A 21,003-nucleotide genomic window follows, 5' to 3' on the forward strand; every position below is an offset into this window, starting at 1 on the left:
AGACACCACCAGCATGTGCGTGTTTATTATACGTGTGTGTCATGCCAGCACGGTAAAGAATCCACCATCATGGGCACCGATGGTAAATTTAAAGAAAACACCAAGCAGCACGTGTATTATTGAATGCTCCGATCAAAACATTGATTGCTGATGCGTTACATCACAGTCAGCCATGCAAACAAACCCCCTTTAAATCATTAGAGTAATGTCTCTCCTCCTGTCTCCCTTTACTTCCTCCCTCCGTCTCTCTCTCTCTCTCTTATCCATCTCGTTGTATTTCCACATCAGCATCTCATTTTACCTATCGTGCCTTTCCCGATCCCCTCAGCCTTGTATTCTCACACAGAAATCTTTGTGCAGCTTTCAATTCCAAACTGGTCTGACGCATTTAATTAGATACTTTAGAGCACATGTCCAATCCAACCCTTTAGACCATTTAATTCGGTCCACAGGAGAAAGTACAAAAAAATGACAAAAAAACATGAATTATTGTGTAAATCAGGGGTTCTCAACCTTGGGGTCAGGACCCCATTTGGGGTTGCGAGACACTGGAAGGGGGTCGCCAGATGCCTTCAAGAAACTAAGAATATTTTATTTTCTTAGCCCATTTTTGCTTGTTTTTACCCCTTTTCTGCAACTACACCAAACTTGCCATATTTGAACCTATTTTCATCACTTTTTTTGCCATTTTTTTCTACTTTACTAGTTTTTCAATACCTTTCTGCAATTTTTTCCACTTTCAATATTTTTCTAGCACTTATAAACCCTTTCCACCACTTTTACACCTAATGTCACATATGGTGACCGATTATTGTCGATTAACGATTTGATGAACGATTTGTCATGCCCATTATTCACCAGTTGAAACTAATTATTCCATAATTGGCACTTTGAACCCCTTTTGCCACTTTTTCTGTCTGATTCTGGCTACTTTTAACCAATTTCTGTGGGTTTTAAAATCCCATTTCACCAATTTTCCACCATTTTTTTCCACCACATGACTGTTCTTGAATGTTAATGTCTGTGTTCAACCACCTTCAGGTACAGCGGGGGTCCCCGGTCTCTGGCACCTTTATTTTGGGGGTCGTGGGCTGAAAAGTTTTATTACCACTGGTGTAAATTACCAAATAATTCAGATGTAAATATCTCAGCCCTTTTAAATACACACGTTCAATGAAACTCCACAATATTTGGAGGATGGCAATGTTCCCCATGCTTTTTATTACATGACTGCAGTCATTTTAAATCCCAGATTGTTTAAAGAACTCAATATATTTCACATTATTTCCTCAATTAAAATAAAAATTGGTCACAAAAATCAATGAAATTTGAAAAATAAAATCTGTCACTTATTGCCTGGATATTGTAGTTGCCTTACATACTTTATGTATCATTTATATGTCATAGTGCAAACTTGGGGACACTAATGTTGAAATTGCTCATTTTTCCTGCCTAAAATCTCCAGCTCGTTTAGGATCAAACTACTTTGTATTTGGCCCCTGAACTAAAATGAGTTAAATTGACACCCATGCTTTAGAGAAACCAGGGTGGGGAAAAAAAAACAAAAAACAAGTGATGTGGGTCACATCTCTGTTTGACGTGTAGCTAATAACAGTAAAATGAGATGTTAACCCACAGAAAGGAGCCAGAATCCCTCCTCCTACCTACCCATCATCACAACCTGGTGTCACATGCACAACCATCTGCAGCTACTCTATTGTTCAGTCGATTTTAGTCCGATATTGATCAGATAGATAGATAACTAGCTCCGTTGTTGCCCTGTGCAGGTTTAAAGAATGTTGGCGCGGTCTGAGATTAGATCAATTGAGTCAACACTAGTGACAGTTAGAGACGCCACTTCCTGCTTAGTCCCAAGTGAAGAGAGACAGATCAGGTGACCTACAGCAGACTATCTGTCCATCCATGCTCCACATGTTCCTGTTGGCTAAGAGGAAACCAAATCTGGGTTGACAAGCTTTTTGGTGCCACGATTCTTGAGAATCTAAATGGTCAGAGTGTTGTGGGAATGTGGGTATAGGACTTCCTGTAAAGCAGAGGGAGGCAACTTTTATCACATCGCGGTTGAAAAAAAATGTGTTGGTTTGATCACAGGCCAGCATTTAGAATAATGAGTGATCTAAGCATTAATACAGGAAAGAACAAAGAGTTTTCATAGTCATTTTGTGTGTTTTTCTGTAATTCCGTGTATATTTGTTGTTGTCTTGCTCGTTGTGAAGCATTTTGTGCATTTCTTTAGTCCTTTTGTGTATTTTTCCTGTAAAATCTATGTTTTATGGAGTCGTATTGTGTATATGTGTCATTTCGCGGGTGTTTTTGGGAGTAATTTTTATGTATTTCTGTTGTCGTTTTTTACTTGTTTGTTAGTACTGTGGGTTTGCGGAGTCACTTTTTGTGTTTTTCTGTACTTTTGTTGTCATTCTCTGTATTTTGTATATTTTTCGGAGTCATTTTGAGTATTACTGTTCTCGTTATTAGAGTGTTTTTATCTTGTCTTTTACTGTATTTTCCTGCAATGTTGTAATTCTTTGTATTTTTTAATGTATCCTTGCTCTTGTTTTGTGTATTTTTCTGTCATTTTGTACATTTACTTAGGCATGTACAACGTTTTCACTTCCGATACAATACCGATGTTGCAGCCTTGAGTATTGGCTGATACCAATATGGATCCGATGCGATATCAGCACAAATCATACATACTTTTATGACTTATTCTGTAGTGTGGAATGTTAGAAAAGGCTTGATCCAGTGATGTTACTCAAACAGAGAACAATAGTCAGCAATTCAAGTTCACTTCAGTTATTTTTTACAGTCAGTATATGGTGGGAACAACTGAGGGCGGCAACAAAAACATTAAAAACTTATTGGAGCGCTTATATCGGAGGTTTTAGATGCAGAGCGATAAAATCTGATATTCGTTTTCTGGCTGATATTGGACCGATATCCGATATCAATATCGGATTGGGACACCCCTACTTTGGGGGCCACATAAAATTAGACCGAGGGCCGCATGTGGCCCCCGGGCAGCCAGTTGCTCATGTCTGCTGTATAGGATACAGCTAGGTTTGGGTTGATTATAATTGTAATTGATAATAAATATGCTTGTGTGGCATTTTTCATCAGCAAATTTAACCCAGAATAGTCTTTCTTTCTGGTCAGACTTTATCGAGATTAAAAACACATATCGCCATTTTGAGAAAAAATATCAAAGTGTGAGTTTTGGTCCATATCGCCCAGCCCTATACAGTATGTATTTGTGCATCATGTGTATCTGCTGATAGTCTGGACCTCATGGTCATCACGCTGGGCGAACAAACTAAAGTAGAGAATTTAAAATAGCACCACTCAAAGCAGCTATCCTCAGTCAGCCCTCTACTGACTGTATCTGCAGGGTCTGAGAAGAAGAAAAACATCTAAGACGACTTGTTACTCTACACCTGTGTGATCAAAAAAAAAAAAGAGAAATTGTCTTCAATTAAATCTGTGACGGTTATCCCAAAACAGAGGGAACGTGTGCGTAAAAGGAAATCATCCTTCAACCATAGGACAGGAGAAAACTGACAAATAGAACTCAGCATTCTGGCGTGAGAAGACAAATAAGCCCACGTAGGTTGATCCTGTACGTTTGGCTGTATATTAAACGCGACTGTGGGGAAATACTGTGCGTTGGTGGTGCATCGTAAAAAGAAGGAGCACCGCCTTTAATGAAGGATGCGGCGGGGGGGGGGGAAGCAGGAGGATGTTTGCGTTTGGTGGAAGGAAATGTGCATTAAACGCCATCAAGTTGGTGGAAACGACCGCAGGAATTATGATAGCAATAAAAAACCTGTATTCACTGAGAATCCCTCATGTGTAGAATATAAATCAGTTTCATGGCAGGGAAGGTGATGCTTCATCATCAATTCTTAGAGCTTTGTTTTTTTCAACAGCCATTAATATCTATATCTATTAGGCTAAAACAACTTATTTATGATGCTGGTTGGTACCCCACCCCCCCCCCCCCCCCCAACCATATGACATTTAAAGTTTTACAAAGTTAATGAGTCATGCAAAAAGCAGTGAAAAGACGACGGTAACTAGGGCTGGGCGACATGACGATATTCAAGATATATCTAGTTTTCTATTGGTGATATAGAAAATGACAATATCTATATATATATATATATATATATAATATATATATTATTTTCTAGCTTATTTTGTCTTGGAGGAGTCGCTGCTTTCAGTACTTCTAAGAACAGCGTGAAAAGCTCAGTATGATGGATTTGTGTTTGAGTTCTAACCCAGACCCTTCCCTAAACACCCGCACTACAGAGCGTAGGGCTGCACGATTATGGTCAAAATGTTAATCAACATTATTTTTTTTTTATTAATATTGTAATCACAATTATAAATCACGTTAGGAAAAAAATCTGTGCTTTTTATTACACTATTTTTAAACAAACGTGTACAGTTTACAGTGCTAATAATAATAATAATAATAATAATAATAATAATAACAATTTAGCCAAGAATTTAAAATGTTCCAAAGACTAACGGATAAAATACATTATTGCAGAGTGCATAGCCCGTATTATAAATGTAAATATTGTCAACGATCTGATTAATTTAATCGTGGCAACCAAAATCGAGATCAAGATTAAAATTGGATTAATTGTGCAGCCCTACTCACACGTGCTGTCCCTTATTGGAGAAAAAGTGGAACTGTTTGTTAATAAAAGTGCCTGTGTGAATTGTACATTTATATCGTATATGGCCATTTTAAGAATTAAATATCGAGATATGAGTTTAGGTCCATATCGCCCAGCTCTAATTGCTAATAACTCACCCTGGCGTATTTGGATGAATACGGGTCCTCAAACAGCGCCCAGATTTTGGGTTGCCAGGTTTTCCACCAGCCAGCTTTCCGGGCGTCCTCCTGCATACACAGTCTTTTCAGGTCCCCGTCCGCGCCGCCCAGCGCCGGGTCGTCGTCCGGTGCGTCCGGTTCCGGTGTCTCGAAGCTGTCCAGTGCCTCCTCCGCGTCCCGGTGCTGCCGGTAGTTCATCCAGCAGCACGCCTCCACGTCCGTCTCATCGATGCCCCAGAAGGCGAGCTCCTCCTCAAACAGCGGTCCGCAGACGTCGTTGGGACAGTGCAACTTCCCCGTGCGGTAATAGTTGAGGATGAAGGAAAACACCGACGGGTGGCGGTCAAAGAAGAACTCGTCTAATTTGGGGTCGTAGTCGAAGTTGCTGAAGGCGTCCGGTTCGGTGAGCCACGACAGGCGGGTCCCGGGCAGCGTCTTTAAGGTGCTCCGGTACGTCTCATGCCGCACCCCCCCGCAGTTTATCACGATTTTCTCGCTTTCCGACGGACAAGTCATGTCTGCGCTGTAACATGCTTTGTTGGACGACTTGTTCCCACCCTTGCGCCCTTTAAAAGAGGATACACACACCGAACTGAGCATAGAGGACCGGGGGGGGCGGGAGAGGATGAGAGAAACCAACGGGGGGAGGAGGAGGAGGAGGGAGGAGGAGTCTGCGGGGAGAGAAGAAGAAGAAGAAGCAGAAGAAGAAGAAGAAGATGGGTAGAGATGTTAGCAGAGGGGATGAAACATTACAGAAACACAAATATCGTAGATAGAACACAAGCTGCACGTGAGTAACTTCTGTCTTTGATGATGGAGGGGACGTGTCACGTGAGCTGGTGCGGGTGTAGTGATGGGCAGCTCGTGCCCGTGTGCAGGAATGTGGAAAACAGGTGGCACTGAGTCAGCACTCTGGGGCTGCATGGTTGTTGACAACAACACAACTCACAGAGTCATAGTAATGATGATGATGATGATGATGATGATGATCATAGCCATGCTGGTGGAGGTAAGCTACATCTGCAGCCAGCAAACCCCCCTCCCCACCACCAAACACTCTGCCACACCAGGTAGAGCTGGGCGATATATCAAGTTTTATATTTTGGGGATATATAAAAAATTACAATATTACCTACAGTATATCAATATATATATACATATATATTAACAGCTTATTTTGTATTAAAACACTTGTTTTGATACAAATAAACTTCCACTGCTTTTGCTACTTCTCGGAACAGCATTAAAAAGCTCAGTTCGATGATTTCTGAGTGCATCCTAACCCAGACCTTCCCCTAAACAAGTCACACTACAGCCTCACTCACACGTGCTGTCCCTTAGAGGAGAAAAAGCCAAAAGTGGCACATGTTGTGCAGCTGTTTGTTAATAAATGTGCCTGTGTGGCATTTGGATCATCAAATTTAACCCAAAATTGTCTTTCTGGTCAAACTTTATTTGGAATAAAATTATCAAGATTTATATTTTGAGAAAAAAACATTGAGATATGAGTTTTGGTGCATATCACCCAGCCCTAACACCTATAGGTTAGGTGCTACACATCACATTCAAACCAGCAACCCTTTTATTGAGGACTGTGTTTCCTAAAAGTCGTTAGCCTTTCTTTGGATGCTCTTGTGACACTGTTGGGATATCTCATGTTATTAGTGCAGTGTGTGTGTGTGTGTGTGTGTTAATTACCTCCCTAGAGTCTAGTGTCTGTACTAATGTTAGATCTCCTCAATCAGCCTATGTGCGTGAGCTACACACTGCTGCAGCCCCCTCCGACCGCACAGAGATTCATGTGATGCACAATTATGTCAGCGTTAGCGTTCCCTCTGCCACTTCCTCCTGTGTGTGTGTGTGTGTGTGTGTGTGCGTGTGCGTGTGCGTGTGGAGGTAGAGAAGAAGGAGAGAAAGAAGCAATATATCTTGTTTGTCTGAAAATGAGGACATGAGGAGATGTAGAGGAAGTAAAGGAGGTGGAAAGTGAATGCAGCACCCTCACTGGGGCAGTTACAGTAAACAGCTGGTGTAATATCTCTAGTAATGGAACAAAAGAGAGCGAGAGTGTGTGTGCGTGTGTGTGTTATCGAAAAGGAGAGTGCGCTGCTCTATAAAAGTGAATGAATTCTGCTGCAGTAAAAAGCCAGTTATGTGCTTCCTCTCTCACTATCCCACTAAGGTCAGGCTTTTCACCATGAGCTGCATCACCATCTCCCATGAACGTCTCAGCATTCACACGTATTAACAGTTTAAAACACGGCCCATGCATGTATCGTATCTGTGCTAACCTTCTTCTCTATTCAAAGAAATGCACCACTCTCCTCTTTCTCCTCCTCCTCCTCCTCCTCCTTTCCCCTGCCCTCCCCCCTCTGCCTCCTGCTACTCTCTCCGACACTTTCTCACATTCCGCATAAAGGAATCACTTTTCATAGAACGAGGGGGGTCAAGGATTCATCTCTTCCTCTTTCTTTTTTTTTTTTCTTTCACAACACATTCTTGTTCCTCTCCATTTTCTTTCTCTTTCTCCTCATCTCATCCTTCACCTTTTCCTCCTGCTTTCCCTGCATACGGTGTCACTCGTTTTCTCCTTTTTGCATCCCTCCTATGCTTCCATCCCCCATCCCAAAGTACGCTACACTTTGGCTCAACTCTTCCTCATTTTCCTCACACTTTGACTTTCTCTCTAACGCAGGACACTGCAGTCTTTCAATCTGATTCTTTTCAAGTTGCATCTGTTGTTTTGAGCCTTCCCACGTACTGCACTTTTTTTTTTCATCTGAAGGAGTAACTTTTGCGAATGGAAAAGTTTTTTCTTTCATTTTTTTATTTTTTTCAGAAACACTTGTAATGCGCTTTTTTAATTTTAGCTTTTATTTTGGGTGTTTTTCTAAAAAAAAAAAAAAAAAGAAAAGAAAGAAAAATCGTCACTTTTTGGAGTTTTTGGCGAGACTGAGAAAAAGGACCCAGGTAAGCATATGCAAGACTTCGGCATGTGCTATAGATATAATATGTAGACAGGTTGGAAAATATCTTCCTAACTTAATTCACACACTTTTACATCATATTCTGCAGAATCCTCACATCTGCTTACTCAACATAGAAAAAAAAAGAACAGCGAGTTTGAAAAATGCTGCATTCTTCTTACAAAGTTGTTTCCAAACATAAAGATTTAGAGTTTTTACTAAACAATACTCAAGAAGGAGATAATCTGGAGTATGTGGGACAGAGAGTGTGGAAAATATCCTAATCTATACACTTAGCTTGTGTTTGTGGAGGTTTCCAGCAGGGATTTGCGTTATGGGACAGATTACGTTTCAGCACCATGGACAGAGGCAATCTCCTTCTCTCTGGACAAATTCTCTCTGAACTTTTGAGCTACTTTCATAATCTTAGTGAGAAACTTTGTTCCTTTGGGAAATCAAGCACCCAAAGGTTAATCAAAGTCCTCAACTTGAAGCTTTGTTGATGAAATGTTAATTATTTTATACACAGAGGGACTAAAACTTGTAACATGGCTTCTATACTTTTGTTTTGAGCCTGGAATCTCAATTTTCATATATTTCATTTTTTTTTAAATTGGGAATTTGCTATATTTACAAAAGAAAATGATTGATTTTTACCACCTTTAACATATAAGATTCATTCTTTTTTGGCGTCTTTAACACTACAGGCATTTTAGGCTCATTATTGAAGCAAGGAAGCAATTCATTTTAGGAGTGAGTCTCAACCAGTGAGGAAGACCAGGGGGGGAATAGGGAGAAAGGGGTGCACAGAGGCTGAGACTGAGTGTCTAAAGGCAAAAAAGGAGGAGGAATGGGGAGATAGCAAAGCGATGGTAAAAAAGAATGCGTTAGAAAGTAGAGAGAGACAGAGGTTGGTGAGGGTGCAGGAGGATGGAATACTCTCCCCCTCCTTTTTACAGTTTTCCCTCTCCTGCAGCATTTCCCCTTTGGCCACCATGTCCTGTGCCACCTTGCTATTTGGATCAGCACTGCACACACAAAGGGGGAGGACAGTGAGAGACAGAGGGAGGGACGAATGGGAGGAGCAGAAGGACACATTTTGGCTCTATCGTTGAAAGCCCCTGAGGACGGTGAGTCCTCAAATAGTAAGAAAGGGGGTGCTTTTGAGGGAGAAAAGAAACATGCACACAGCGGTGTGCACAAAGACTGCACTGACACTAATATATATTAGCAGGAATACTGCAGCAAGAGGGGGAGGGAGTGCAAGCTTATTGGATGCATTGACTGTGAGGTACCAGCAGCAGTAACCAGGGGGAGGAGAGGGAGAGGTTAGAGGGACCGAGAGGAAGACGGGGGGGATTTTGGAGAAGTGCTGACTATGCTGAACAGAAGCAGCAGTTGGCAGGAAAAGCAAAAAAAAAAAAAAAAAAAAAAAAAAAAAAAAAAAAAGCTTTACCAACCAGAGAGGGGGAGAGATGAGAAGGAAGAAGGGGTGGGGAGGGTACAAGTAGAGGAACAAGATGGGGAGGGGGAAGAGGAGGAAAGAAGCTGCAGTGGTTCAGGGGGGAACTTGGTTGTGAGGGTGTAGTCGGTGGATGCAAAATGCCCTGCAGTATAGTGAGAAGAAGAAGCGTGTGTTTCAGAGAGGAAGGAAGGCAAGTGTACAGATGTAAAAGCAGGCATAGCTGAGCTGAATGGTAAAGTAGCACCCAGAGGGAGGGGGGGGGGCTTGGTGCAGCAGGAGCAGGAAAGTGTGTAACACCATCAGTGTGTGTGTGTGTGCGACTGAGTGAGCACACATTATGAATATGTTTCTGATGCGCAGCCATTTTTTTTTTTTACCCACTCACTACCTAATCAAAGGATGTATCCACAAGGCTTCAAGCTGTTCCCCCCCACCACCCCACACACCAGCTCCCTCCCCATCATCTCCTCCTCCCTCTGCCTTATCTCTCTCCCTCAAACTCACAGTCCCTAGTGTTGAGGAGACCCCAGCAGGAGGAAAGGAAACACTGCAGCTACACAGAAAACACTGCACCTCCCCTTTTAGTGCGGCGTCACCACCACCCTGTGTGTGTCCTCTTCCTCTTTAGAATATCATTGCCCCTCCAGGCAGTTTCTGCCAGGAGGAGGAGGGGGGGGACGTCAGTGACAGAGGGGGTATGAGCTCCATCGAGCAAATAAGGAACGATAATAATTGGATAAATGGAAAAAGCAATGGAGAAGAAAAAGCACAATGAGGTTTAATCTAGAAATCAGTGCCACAGAGAGACTGTACTAGACGAGGGGGAAACAACAAAGGTGCTCTCATCAGAAAGTTAAAAAACAATAAAACTCAATAGTGGCCAATTCCCATGGCATCAATTAAGCAGCCATTCAAATAAGGAAGTAATGCCAAATCTACTACAGGAAGCTCCAAATGTGGAGATCTTCAGCGGTTTATCAATCCACTCACACACCCCTGAGGCTGGGACATTTGGGTAATTCATTCCTTCCAGAAGCTACAGCTGCTGCTTTCTTCTATAGGGAAAATAATCTACTCAACAATGTTTTTTCATAATCTTGGTTTAGCCAGCTGGAGATGATTTAGGTGCAAGCGATTAGTGTTGGCCCCCTGCCCATATTTGATTTTTTTAAAATATAAAGATGTATGTAATACAGTGTAGTGATTAATAAGAGGAAAATAGTCTAAAGCTGATGTCCAATTACGTAATTTTTCTTGAGGATTGTTTGAGGCAGTGTTTTGATCGTATAGGCGGGGTATGTTGTGTCCCATTGTGTTGAATTTATATTGTACTAAGACATTTTAGATATTTCATAGTTTTATGCCATGAAATACATTAAGGAAAAGTGTTCTTCAATTTCAAACTATACTGTAAATGTTTAAATTTAATTTAATTTCATGCATTGCAATGTGAATGTTTAGTTTTGGCCCTCGGCACAATCTACTGAAAATACTTTGGGCACCCCTGGCTTAAATCATCAAACTGTGTATCAACATTTTGGATTGAAACTATGCACAAAGCTCATTTAAAAATCGTACCCACAAATCTGCACCAAAAAAAACATCTTTAAGAGACAAAGTAATATAACTTGTGAGGAATAGAGATATTCGAAAAACCCAAACTGAGAAAAAAGCATTTTAGTTCAGGGGATCAGACTATGGAACAATCTAAATGATGACAATAAATTATCAAGAACACTCAATATGTTCCAAAAGATTGTGAAATGTAATATGTTGAAGAAATAAGAGACAGAAGTGTAATTGTTTAATGTAATTATTGTTTTATGGAGTGGGCAGAAATTATAAGTTTTACTTTTTTTCTGCTCCCTTTCATTCACATTTTCTTCTTTTTTCAATGTGGTGGAGAAATAAACGTGTTTTAACGTCTTCAATGAAATGAATAAACAAAAACAAATGATACCTTTGCTTGGCTATTGTAAGGAGTGATAAAAAAAAAAAAAATGTAGTTGTAATTTAAAGAAGGCATTGCTGGTTTGGCAGAGGACAGAATATCAATAGTAATCCATCAAAAACAGCCCAAAATACTGCAGGAAGAAGGAAGGGAAAAAAACAAGCCATGGGATAGTGTGTCGTGTTGTGTCGGGAAGGGACTCTATTTTTGGACCTTTTCAATATTTAGCTTTAAAAATCTGCTTCAAGGAGGATTCCCTTTCAGTGCAAGTTGCTTTAACCCTCACACCTCCCTCCTGACTCTTTAAGGTGTTTAAACCAGGCCTTCTTCTAATTAATGACACTGGCCTTCCTGTCTGGTTAGAGCCACTATGATCCAGCAGGGCAGTGATGTGCTATGTGGGGCCAGACAGACCGACAATAGTAGTGGGCTTAAAATATGACCTGTGGACCAGTAAGTGTCGGGAGAGAGAAATGTTATAGGTTGGAGGGGAAGGAGATGAAAAAAATCACAACAATGGCGAGCTGGAGGTCAGCGTGAAGGTTGAGGATTGGAGAGGTAGAAAAGGGAATTGGGAAGTAGAAAATAAAGGGAATGGCTTGTACAAGATAGAATAAGTTAAGGGGAAATCAAGGATCAGTGGTAAGTGCAACGCAAGCCTATATGGACACGACAGATGCATAATTCAATCACAGCCTCAAAATAGATGTAATCCTCCCTTTGCTTAAACAGCAGCGAGACACTGTCTCTGTTGGGGAGGCACTTTCTTCTTCTTCTTCTTTTTTGGTTAAAATCGAAGGGGTGTTTTCTGGGTTACCCTGAGTCTAAAAATAGTAGCAGCTGTAGATTTATAATGCAGGATCGAGGTGGCAAAAGCAAGGAGAGGGAGAGAGAGAGAGTGTGAGAGTGCAACTGCAAATGGAGGAAGAGGAGGTAGAGTTCCCATTTGGAGATGATGCCGAAGCAAAAGAAACATGGGCTGGAAAGTGAATCCACAGCAGCGTTATGAAAGCACACACTTTATATGTGTGTGTGTGTGTGTGTGTGCTGCAGAGGAATGCAGATGATGGGAGTAATGGAAAGGTGGTGATGATGATGATGCTGCATGGGGAATAAGATCATCATCTATAGATGTATGACTCCTGGATGAGATCTCAGTGTCCCTCTGCACGCTCCACTACCCCATACCCCAACACTACACCTGACAGTTCGCTTTGCACCCTCCTCCTATACATGGTTCCTCTATCAGACCTCCATTTCAGGGCCTTGACTCTCACCCAGTGCTACTATACAACATTATGGGCAGATGCAAGTAAATGCAAAACAGTTACTCGTGCAAGGCACGGGAGGTTTGAACAGAACGCACGCACATTTCTCTCAGAAACTGCTCTGATGTGGTGAAGATGGGGAAACACCCATCATTGGAGCAAATGGGGAATGTAAAGACTTTTTTAGGCATCATCACAGTGAAGAGACGAATTTCACAAAAATCAGCCAAGAGGTTTAAAATGTCAAATTTGACCATTTTCCACACATTCAGGTTTGTCCAAATCATTATTATATGTTTTAACCCAATAAAGAGGAAGAGGATTCATGCTTTGACGCTGTAATCGAGGACAAAACGATACTTGTTGAATGTGGGTTATAGACGCTGCCCTGTTTCTTTCTTTTTTTTTATGTTCTCAACCCATTTCACGCAGAAATAAATCCACACAAACAGATAGATTCACAGACACGGTTCATATACTCACTTGCTTTTGGTTCGTTTCGGGTGCGCGCTGAAACACGCACATCAAGCTTTGCAAAGATCAATCAGAATGTATAGTTTTCTCTGTCTGATCGTTCTATGGTTTCACTGAGGATCCGCTTTCTCGCAGGCATTCGGGATGAATTTTTTTTTTTTTTTTTTAATAATCTTCCACCGATTAGAACAAGTCGGAATAGGATTGCGCGCTGAAGAGCCCGTTGTTTGGATGGCGGTAAATGTTACTTAGAGGAGCTTATGGTCATCATGCTGGTGATGGAAAGGATGGAGCCTCTCGGATGAAATGAAGCAGAAGTCCACAATAAAAACTGGCCCTTTATTCCTCGATGTCAGAGCCACCTTTTTCTGTTATTGCCAGAGGAATAAAAAAGAACTGGCTGCCTTTGTTACAATGTCTCTCTCTCTCTCTACGTTTCCAGGCGCAGGGTGAAGCTACAATTCAAGCTCTTTCTTTTCCTGTGAGTCCCCCAGTCCAGATTCCAAATGTATATTTGCAGCCTGTAGAGTAGACACCTCTCTCTTTGCCTTTCCCTCTGTTCCTTTGGAGGATCGTCACCTTCTGCACTGTTTTTTTTTTTTTTTTTATTCTCGCTCAGACGATCCATGTGGGCGGATTAGAGAGGAAGACAGAGGGGTGGGAGGACCCTGGTGATCACAGGCTAATTTCTCATAGGATGCTCAACTTCATTTGCACATCAGGTTTAATAAAGCAGAATAAAATAAAATAATTTTACTTATTTGCAACAGTCTCCCTTTTCTTTTCTCTTCTTTTTTTATTCCATTGGACACATGCTCACTCTGCTGGATGGACGCACAAACACCATTTTGTCTACAGGTTCTCAGCCCTGGCTGACATCAGCAGTCATGTGGCACCAGAGTCAGAGGCAGGTGGATTGCATGGAGTAAAGGCAGTCATAGGCAACTGGTGGCCCGAGGGCCACATGCGGCCCTCGGTCTAATTTTATGCGGCCCCCAAAGTACCTGTACAAAATGACAGAAAAATACACAAAACAAAAGCAAGAATACATTAAAAATACAAATAATTACAACATTGCAGGAAAATACAGTAATAGACAAGAGAAAACACACAAAACTACGACAAAAATGAACAAGACAACAAAATACACATAATTACTCCAAAAAACAAACAAAATAACAAAAAATGAGTACCCAAAAAACATAAAAAATTACTCCGCAAACCCACAGTACTAACAAACAAGCAAAACGACAACAAAGATACAGAAAAATTACTCCAAAAAATGCAAAATGACGGAACAAATATATAATGCGACTCCAAAAAACATATATTTTACAGGAAAAACACACAAAAGGACTACAGAAATGCACAATATGCCTCACAATGAGCAAGACAACAACAAACATACACAGAATGAGAGAAAAACACACAAAACGACCATATGAACTCTTTGTTCTTTCCTGTATTAATGCTCAGATTGGTCATTATTCTAAATGCTGACATGAATGTTGATCATGTGACTCTCTGATCCAACAAACACATTTTTGTGGCCCCGCTTGTGTTGCCTACCTCTGGAGTAGGGAACAATTTCATAAAAAATACATTTAAAATGAAAACAAAACGTGTTAAAAATAATATTTTGGAGTATTTTTGACATTTTTTTTACGATACATGTATTCTTAATACATGTATTATTATACATGTATTAAGAATATACTCAAAGGGTTGGAACGGTCGAAAATTCTTGTGAGATGTACATAAACTGGGAAGAAAAATGATTATAATAAAAAGAATAAACTACAAACACTAGGACACGTCCGGGGACCAAATTATTCACCTTCATGACACCTTATTTATGCTAATGATAGTTGTCATGTCATAATAATGACAGCGTAATGTCACCATTTATGTCTAAAATTTCAGGTAAAGTGTTACCAAATATTTTGCTCTTTATTTCTTATTAATACTGTATCTTGTGTCAGAGAGGGAGCTTTTCTTATAAGGTAGATGATCCTTTTTAATCAATGAATGACTGAGGCTAATAAACTATTTATTAAGGATTTGCCCTGCAGCCGCAGCCTGCATCACATGATGACATCACCTTCTTCGCCAAACTTGAGATCTTCCATTTCAGATGGAAACACTTTAGCCTGCTTTAGAATATCTTGTTCAGGTAAATACATATCTGTAAATGTCCAATAAATAAACAAAAACCTAATATTAGAAGCTCCACTGTGTATAGTAGTGACACATATAAGGGCTTAATGGTGCGAGATGTTCTCTTCGGTGATGATCAGCTGCAGATGCACTTATTGACGAGAAGCTCAGTGAGTGAAGACATCGCCTCATAAAAATTACAACAGGAGAACCGAAGCTCATAGGGCTGCTCCGGCTATAACGTTTCAATCTGACCACAAAATGTCCTCAGAACAGCAAAGAGCAGACAGAAAACAAACAAGAGAAGAAAACGGTTATTTTAGGACAAGGTGGAAAATTCTCAAATGAACCTGAAAACGGGTTTTCACACGCTGATTCAGATCAAAGTACTGTTTTAGGTTCTAAACATGACATTTTCCTCTTAGAAGAAGCTCTTTTTTAGGAGTTCTAGTGCAGTAACTGAGTGTAAAGAGTATACTGATGTATAATACTCAAGTAGAAGTACTCTTACTTAATTGAAATTGTACTCAAGTACAAGTAAAAAGTACTCAAAGTAAAAGTTACTAGTTACGGTAACACTTTGGCTGATTCCACTCTGTCCTTCATGTCATTAGCATGAATGAGGTGTCATGAAGGCTGTCGTTAAGTATCGTTCGCTAAATTGTGACACCTTTGGAGCTATGTTGGCTTTTTTTGGGTTAGGTGGAGGAATCTAGTGGGGTTATGTAGGGTTAGGGTTAAGGGTTAGGGGTTAGGATTAGGGGTTGGGTTACGAATGACACATAATGACAGCCTTCGTGACACATTATTCATGCTAATGACTGGTATCATGTCATAATAATGTCAGCATTTATGTATAAAACTTCAAGTAAAGTGTTATCCTAGTTACTTTCACCCCCCAAGTTTATTTTTGATAATAAATCTTGGCACGGTCCCTTACATACAGTAAACATCTCATGTATAAACTTAAAAAGGAAGAGACCAAATCTTGCACAAATGGAACAAAGTGTATTTTCCACAAAGGGATCTGTATAAATAATAATTTACTCAGTAATGGTTGGGTGTAGAAATGTAACAAATGACTACTTCTTTTAAAACATCCTTAAGCACAAGTAACGTACCCATAAAAGCAACTCAGATACAGTAATGTGAATACTTGTAATCTGCTATTTTCACCTCTGGAAATAGAGGATATGTGTTATATCTGTGAGAATATCTGTTGAGTTTCTTAAACAACAAGCCACACTAAACACACACGCCGATCAATCCCTGGCTGCTTTTCCTCTGTGAGGTCAGCAGATGAGCAGGAAGTCGTTAAAAGCAAATGAGCTGACAGTGTCCTCACCACCGTGCGTAAATACTGAATGTTTGTTTGTGCTGAGATTGAGCATTTTATATATAATAGTCAACACAGAGGAATTCACTGCGAGGCAGCACATCACAGCATGGGAGCAGTGACCAGCAGTGACGTGCAGTCAGGGTAGGCAAGGTAGGCAGTGCCTACCCAAGGGTTAATTGACATTTTTGATTATTTGTTTTATTTATAACATAATTATATATTATTGTTTTTTTCCATTTCCTACAGTACCTATAAGTTCTTTATATCTTAGCCTCTAAATAAAGTGAAACCGTGAAAATGAAGGATGAGTGGAAGTTAAAGGGGACATTTTATACCCATTTTTCACCTTTTAAAACAGTTCCTTGTGGTCTAAATGACATATCTATGCTGGTGTTTGGTCAAAATAAAACATGGGGGAGGTTTATGACCCTGTATAAACCAGCTCTTTCAAAGCGCTTTGTTTTCCTCCACCTCCCCCGCGGACGACAACACAGCCGATTCAACTTGTGATGTCACAAACTGAGAAAATATGAAACGGAGCACTTTTCTCTGTGTTATAAAGCTTACACAGACCACAAACAAAGGACTGGATGGGTTTATTTCACATGTTGTGTGCCGGTGGACACTCAAGTTACCTCATATTGTTCAAAAACACTGCAAAAGCCCTTTGAGGCTGTTCTAGAAAGTTTTCATTTGACAATTAGAGAAGAACAGAACTGCAATGTTAATGTAGGATTCAGAACGCAGTGAGAAAAACCTTTATCGATGTTGCCTGGGGTTAATTGACAACAGTGTCCACTGACTCACAGCAGAATGAAAAATATCACCGCAGACCCTATAGGCCAGGAACATGTTTTATGTTCAGCATCCGGTACCAGCGAGTAAAACGAGTTTCTGAAAGGAATCTATAAGGATAAGCCACAAATCAGTTTGCAGAGATGCTTCAGTGTATTTGTAGACGCAGACTGTACCACAATATGTCAACAGCAACTTTAATCATCCCAGTCACGGACAACGTGTCACCACGGAGGGAGTCCGCAGGTTCCCATTGACACAAATGTGAGGATTAATAAACAAGTGTTTATTCTTTACACTCGAGTATTCTTTAATATCAAATAAAAAAAAAAGTAATAAAGCATTAAAAATGCAGCAGGAATGACACAGTGCATTGTTCGTCATTGTGTACAATACCAGTCTCAGTTGAGTGTTTATCCTAAACTGCAGAATATGTGTGTACCACTTTATTTGAAGTATTTTAGACAAATAGAATGAGAAAAAACAACAGGAGAAGAAGAAAATGCACGCAGGCGTGGAGAAAACATGCAGACGTCACACAGAAAGAATGTCAAACCTTTTTCTTTTCTGTTGTAAAGCTGAGTTTATATCAACTACCTGTTATGGATGCTTTAATAGAGGGGTGTCAGACTCATTTTAGTTCAGGGGCCAAATATGGAACAGTTTGGTCTCAAAAGCGCCACAAATTTTATGTGGGAAAATGAGTAAATTCAACATTATTGTGCCATAGTTTACATTTACATATACATCAAATACGAAATATGTCAGAAAGTGACAGATATCAGTCCCATAACAATCTTCACTTTAAATTTCCTAGATTTTGTGACCACTTTCTATTTAATTAAGGGAAATATTATGTAATAATTTGAAGAAAATTGAAAGATTTTGTAGGAATTTCGATTTTTTTTTTCAACATTTTAACATTAAATAATTACTGCAATTATGCGATATAAGCACCGGGAAAACTGTGAGCACCTGCAAATATTGTTGAGTTTCATTTACACAATAATTCACATTTTCTTTGTTATTTTTTATTTCTCCTGCGGGCCGAATTGGATGCTCCAAAGGGCCGGATTTGGTCCCCCGGACCATGATTTTGACTTTAGAAGGAAGGATTTTAGAAGTAGAATGTGGCTTTACATGAACTTAATAATAATAATAATAATAATAATAATAATAATAATAATAATAATAATAATAATAAAGAAAGTAAAAACAGGTCATGTTTTCTGGGACAATGAAAGAGAAGCTGTTGATGATGTTGACACACAGAGTTCTTAGTTCAAAACCAGTTAGTTTGTGTTTGCCTTGATTTTAGATTTTTGGTAAGAGGGAATGTGAAAAAAAAAAATTACTGTAAAGCAAAATTGTATATATTTTTCCAGAGAATATCAATCAATTAATTACTATTAAAGTTGTAAAAAATATGTCCTGGGAAGATGGATCCTGCGTCACGTTGTCTGTTCTTCAGGTCTTGAGAGCCTATAATCTCAGTTTTTTCCATCCACGCTGCAAATTACTGTTGGAAATATTTGAACGTAGACAGGAAACACCATTAAACCAATGATGCAGACTGTGGAGCACCAGCAGCAGTTATACTAGTGTGTTGTTAAGCTCTTCCACTTAAATGGCTGCATTAGCTTACATAATTCATCACTGTTACAGGCCCTCATTCTCTCCGAGCTAGTTATCGCAGGCTAAACGGTGTTAAACAATGTCAATATTTTGCAGTCACAACTAAAAAAGTCGACTACAAGGTGTTTGTAAAGTGATGCGTTGATCATTTAAAATCAAATGTAGAACATAAGCCTTCTCTGTTGTCGACTAGGACCTAATTTAGAGCTCAGAGGATGGAGACCAAGGGCACGAGGCTTTATTTCAGCTCCACACACAGTATTTGAAACAGCAAATCACGCTGACATTTTATTGGTGCACAGGTGGCACCTGATTTATCACTTCATTACAGCGACATAAACAAACAGGAAAATTCCTCTTTGTGAGAAAAGACATCATAGAGTACTGATATGACCTAGTCAGCAGCTCAATTAAATAGTACTATTGACCTTCACACACCCCATGTTTATTTTTGGTAATAAGTCTTGTCACAGTTCCCTTGAATCACGTGTCAAACTCAAGGCTCGGGGGCCAAATCCGGCCCTTTAGAGCATCCAATTCGGCCCGCTTCAGAAAGCAAAACAAGTTAGAAAAGCCATAAATCATTGTGTAAATTACCAACTAATTCAGATATCCCACAATTATTACACAAAGTTCAATGCAACGCCACAATATTGGCAGGGTTCACGTTTTCCCCCATGCTTATATCACATGATGGCAGTCATTTTTAAATCTCAAATTATGAAAAGAACTCTCAATTTTTCTAAAATCTTGCAAAATTATTCCACAAAATGTCCTTAAATTACATGAAAATGGGTCATAAAATCAAAGGTATTGAAAGTGAAGATCTTGCAGGGACTTATTGCTTTGATATCATCAGTGCCGTACATGTTTTATAATTTATTTATACGTGGAAGGGCAAACTAGAGCACAATAATGATTTTTCCACCTAATATCTGCAGCCCAAGATAAACTGCTTCGTATTTGACCTCTGAACTGAAATGAATTTAACACCTCTGCCTAGTTTGCATACAGTAAATATATAAATATAAATATATAAAAGGTTTGTCGAAACATACAATTCTTTTAAAGATAACACCCATGAATTCAATTAAAAATGAAGTATACATTTATGAACTCTAAAACTGATAAAACAACCTCCATTCAATGCTGTTTTTACACCTTGCGTTACGTTTAATCTGATTGGTTGCCTATGATGCATTTGATTGGTGTCTGGTTTTTTTTCTTCTTTTTTGTAGTTTCACAATGTTTGTTGATCATTTTAAAACAAAAATAATAATAATAATTTACCCAGTAACGGTTGGGTGTAGAAATGTAACAAATGACTTTACCTCTTTTGAAACATACTTAAGTACAAGTAAAATTACTGATTTAGAAATATACTCAAAAAAGAACAAGTACCTATAAAAGCAACTCAATTACAGTAACGTGAGTACTTGTAATCTGTTACTTTCACCTCTGTATTTGAATTATGAATTAAAACAGAGGATATATATGTGTGCTTGCTTGAGGGTAGGAGTTGCTGAGTCAGCAGCGGTGGTCAGGAGACAGAGGAAGACGATGATGCAGCTTCATGGAAACGCTTTGTTGAAGCCTTGGTTGAGGTTTAGCAGATAGAAGGAATTAAAAGTGGAGAGCGAGACAGAGTTGGATGAAGAAAACTGAAGAAATCAGCAGTTTTTCTATTAAAAATCTTTACCATACAAACAAGGGCTTAAACTCTCCCAAAAATATTCAAGTCTGTCCTTTCTCCACTACTTCTTTACATCAATGTAAGTCTGGTTTTCTGCTAAAACACGAGGGTGGACTGGGACAAAAAAAATCAGGCCTGGCATTTTCTGTCCAGACCAGACTTCACCTAGAAGACACCAACATGTAGCGTTTTATGTCTTCATTTTAATTATTATTCCTCCAGAAAACCTTCAAAGATGGAAACTTTAACCCTTTTTTTTCTAATGTACCTATTTCCAATAATTAACTCTTTTTTTCCTATTTTTTGTCAATTTTTGATACTTTTATCCAATTTTTGTCCTTTTTTTGGACACATTTCATCCAAATAAGATAACCTTTGCCCAATAAATACCAT

At 39.5% G+C, this 21,003-nt stretch overlaps 1 protein-coding gene across 6 annotated transcripts in view; it reads right to left on the reverse strand.

Annotated features, from left to right (window-relative positions):
• The window catches only part of LOC114481349 (potassium voltage-gated channel subfamily C member 1-like), a 51,313-nt gene extending 37,750 nt beyond the window's left edge, over window positions 1-13,563 (reverse strand). For 5 of the 6 annotated variants that reach the window (XM_028476100.1, XM_028476099.1, XM_028476096.1 and 2 more), the window contains exons 1-2: window positions 13,001-13,563; window positions 4,847-5,538 (exon numbers count right to left, since the gene is read on the reverse strand). In XM_028476100.1, coding sequence (XP_028331901.1) covers window positions 4,847-5,467 — 621 coding nt within the window. In that variant the 5' untranslated portion in view covers window positions 5,468-5,538; window positions 13,001-13,563. Of the gene's footprint in view, window positions 1-4,846; window positions 5,539-13,000 lie in introns of those variants that run through there. The other variant, XM_028476101.1, reaches the window with a different exon arrangement.
• Window positions 13,564-21,003: the final 7,440 nt, after the last annotated feature.

This window comes from Gouania willdenowi, chromosome 19, assembly GCF_900634775.1.
Source record: "Gouania willdenowi chromosome 19, fGouWil2.1, whole genome shotgun sequence".
Classification (NCBI taxonomy): domain Eukaryota; kingdom Metazoa; phylum Chordata; class Actinopteri; order Blenniiformes; family Gobiesocidae; genus Gouania; species Gouania willdenowi.